At 39.3% G+C, this 3,595-nt stretch overlaps 1 protein-coding gene across 1 annotated transcript; it reads right to left on the bottom strand.

Moving 5' to 3' along the window:
• Window positions 1–1,371: 1,371 nt before the first annotated feature.
• LOC109971937 (olfactory receptor 11A1-like) lies at window positions 1,372–2,287 on the bottom strand. The gene is given in 2 exon segments (XM_020620507.1): window positions 1,372–1,429; window positions 1,431–2,287. Coding segments are annotated over 2 exon segments (915 nt in total).
• Window positions 2,288–3,595: the final 1,308 nt, after the last annotated feature.

Here is a 3,595-nt window from a genome sequence, read left to right as displayed (position 1 = left end):
TAGTGATGGCTCATCTCCAAAACTCAGAAAGAGAACTGTCTGAGCCCATCAGATGTTTTTATCAGACTACTTCAGCCTGGATCTCATTAAACTTTCCACCAAGAGTGACCAAAATGTAAACAACTTGATCAAACTCTGGAGGCCTAATGCATGATAGTTTGACAAGTTTTACTGGGACTTAGAGCCTTTTCTTTTCAGTGCCCCATCAAATGACACAATGTTGTTCATTTCTATAGAAAATGGTAAAATTTATTATTAAAATACACACTCAGTATTTTCACTTGGTTTCTCAAACTGCATTGCCTGTTACCATTTATTATCTATAAAATGAAAGATTGTTTCTTGCAAAAGATTAATCACTTTGTAAATGGTCAATAAGGACATGACAAAAGAATTAAAAAGATTGAAGCTGCACCTCTCCTAAAGTTTGGAGATGACACAATGGTCATCGGTCTCATATAAGACAGTGACCAGCTGGTCTACAGATAGGAGGTTGAGCAGCTGACCCTGTGGTGTGTTCATGACAACCTGTAGCTGAGCATGCTCAAAACAGCAGAGATGACAGTGGACCCCCCCTATACTTGGCAGCACTGTATCAGCAGTAAAGTCCTACCAGTTCCTGGGCTCCACCATCTCCCAGGACCTGAAGTGGATGTCCAGCATCAGCACATCACCAAGAAGGAACAGCAGGGGATGTAGTTCCTGCCCCAGGAGCTGTTCTACAGAGGAATCATCAAATGTGTTCTCTGCTTACCCATCACTATCTGTTTAGAGTCCTGCGGTGGCAACTCAACCGACATCGGGGGCAACGGGGTGGGGTTCAGTGTCTTGCGCAAGGACATTTTGACTGCAGACACTGAGATTCGAACCTTCAACCTTCTTGTTGGGAGATGACTGCTCTACCACCACACCACTGTCGCCTCTCCTGCATAAGGTTTCTGCAGATCCCTCACACCCTGGATACAAACTGTTTTAACTCCTCCCCTCTGGAAGGTGTTACAGGTCACTGTGCACCAAAACAACCAGGTACAAGGACAGTTCCTTTCCCCGGGCCACCACTCTGATGAACAGTTAATCCATGACTGTATAACAGAATGACAACTCTAAGTGCAGTACCTGTAAATACACCTTTGTATATATCGATCTGGAAAATGCTTCTAAACTGTGTGTATGTATTTCTCTATGTATAAATACTTTATTTGTCCCAATGCACATTCACTTTTGTTCCTTTTTTGTTATGTAAGTCTTATATTGGTTACTTCTATATTCTTTGCTTTATGGAAGGACATGTACATACACATTGACAGCCAACTGTACCTGTATGTGTCTAACACACTGGGCCAGTAAAACTGATTCTGATTCTAAATATCATTAGTTCATTTTGTCTTGACAGAACAACCTCTTGAGGTGTGTATAAATTTCTGTCATTTCCATATATAATTGGATTAAACAGAGGGTTATACAAAACTATTTGTAAAGTCATTACTAAACGTGCTGTGTTTGGAATATCTGATTCAATTCGAGCTGTAATAAGACCATATAATATTAGAATAAAATAGTTGACCAACACCAACAGGTGAGGAACACAGGTCTGTGCAGCTTTTTTCCTGACTTCTCCACTACTGTGATAACATATTATAAGTATTCTGGTGTATGTGAAAAGTATGAAGACCACAGGAAATACCACAACATTTAGAAAACAGACCACACCATATATAGATACTGCTCTTGAAGGCACACAAAACAGGCTGTAAATTGAGTTACTACAAAAAATGATTTTCAAAGTAAATCTACAGAGCTTTTGATTAGCAGTCAATATTGCTAACCCCACATGATGACATGCAGGTAACAGCCAAGATAAAGCTAGTAAGATAATGATAGCTTTTTTTGTCATGATGGTTGGATATTGCAGAGGTTTACATATAGACACATATCTGTCATAGGCCATGGCTGCCAACAGTAAGAACTCTGAATCGGCTAAAGTATAAAACATATAAAACTGAACAAGACAGGCTTGATGAGATATGATCTGTTTTTCAGATAAAAAGTCGACCAACAGCTTCGGGTAAATATTAGTGGTGAAAAGAACAGAGTTCAGCAACAAGGCTGCAATGAAAATGTACATAGGCTCATGGAGGTCTTGGTGGTTCCAGATCAGGTACACAATAGTAGAATTACTGCAGATTATTAGAATATAAACAGTAAAAACAAAATAAAGGTATCTGTATTTGTGAAGCTCCACATGGCCACCGAAAATTAAATAAGTTACATTTAAGTCTTCCTCCATTAAGAAAATGAAATATGATTGATTATAGAAACAGCCAGATTATATAACACAGATACAGTATATTAATCAAAATTTAAAAAGCATTTCATCTTGAGGGCTGTGATTTGTGTTTCAAGTTCTGGATTGCCTCACCTTAAAATTCACTTAGTGTGTGCTCATCTCGAAAAGGCAGAAAGAGAACTGTCTGAGTTTGTGTAATGTTTTTAATCACACTGCTTCAGCCTCCATGGATCTCATTAAACTTTACACCAAAAGTGAACCACATGTAAACAACATTATCAAACTCTGGAGGCCTGAATCCCTTGATTGTTGGTAGATCAGTTTTACTGAAACTTGTGACCTGACATTTTTCAATATCCTATCAGATGGCAAGGTGATGTGAGTGTGGAGTTCTGCTTCTCAAATGTACAGTAAGACACATTCATATCATCTGCCAGTTGATGGGCTTCCACAGCAGGGAGGATGGTTTCCTGTAGCCAGTCATGGTTTTCTGGCTTCTCCACACAGATGAGGGGTTGTTGTCTGAAAGTTGTTTTTCAGCTTTTCAGAGTAGCTCCTCTTTGCTGTTCTGATCTATCTTGTAAGTGTGTTCCTGGCCTGCCTATTCTGGATCCTGTCCCCACTTCTGTAGGCCTCCTCTTTGGCATGATGAAGCTCCTTGAGTTTTACTGTGAACCAGGGTTTGTTGGTGTTGTATGTCCAGAAGATCTTGATGGACATACACGTCCTCACAAAAACTGATGTATGTATATCACAGTGTCAGTGAGTTCATCCAGGTTTGTAGATGCGGTCTCAAATACACTCCAGTCAGGCCTGTAGGTTTGACATAGTCTTCTCAACCCATGGATTATATCTTTGGCACCAGGATGCCCGTTTTTACTCCAGTCACATCAGGCTTTAATGAGTGGCACTGGATTATAGACTCATTCCAGGGTTTATCAATTTATTCAAGACACAGGTTGACAGCTAGTTTTCCAAGCTACTTCCTTCATTACAGCTATTGTCTTTCCATCACAAGACCCAGGTTACCCTGTTGGCTGTTTTTTTTTCTAGTTAACCTATTTAATCTCTGAATCCTCATGCTATCATTATATTTATCACTCACTCATTCACCTGTTCTTCCTTCAGAAACTTCGTGCTACTTCCATTATGGACATCAGGTTTCCAATATACCCTTATTTCCAAGTTCCACCTGTGAGAAAAAAGGTCCATTCTTTTGAAAAGAGAAGACTAATAAAAAGATATATTTCTCTATATGAAATTTATTATGCATTAACGTATCAAAATAAGCATGTGCACATGGATCCC

Source organism: Monopterus albus, unplaced genomic scaffold (genome assembly GCF_001952655.1).
Source record: "Monopterus albus unplaced genomic scaffold, M_albus_1.0 scaffold239.1, whole genome shotgun sequence".
Classification (NCBI taxonomy): Eukaryota; Metazoa; Chordata; class Actinopteri; order Synbranchiformes; family Synbranchidae; genus Monopterus; species Monopterus albus.
The sequence above is the reverse complement of the archived record's forward strand: the minus strand, read 5'-3'. Positions and strand labels throughout refer to the sequence as shown.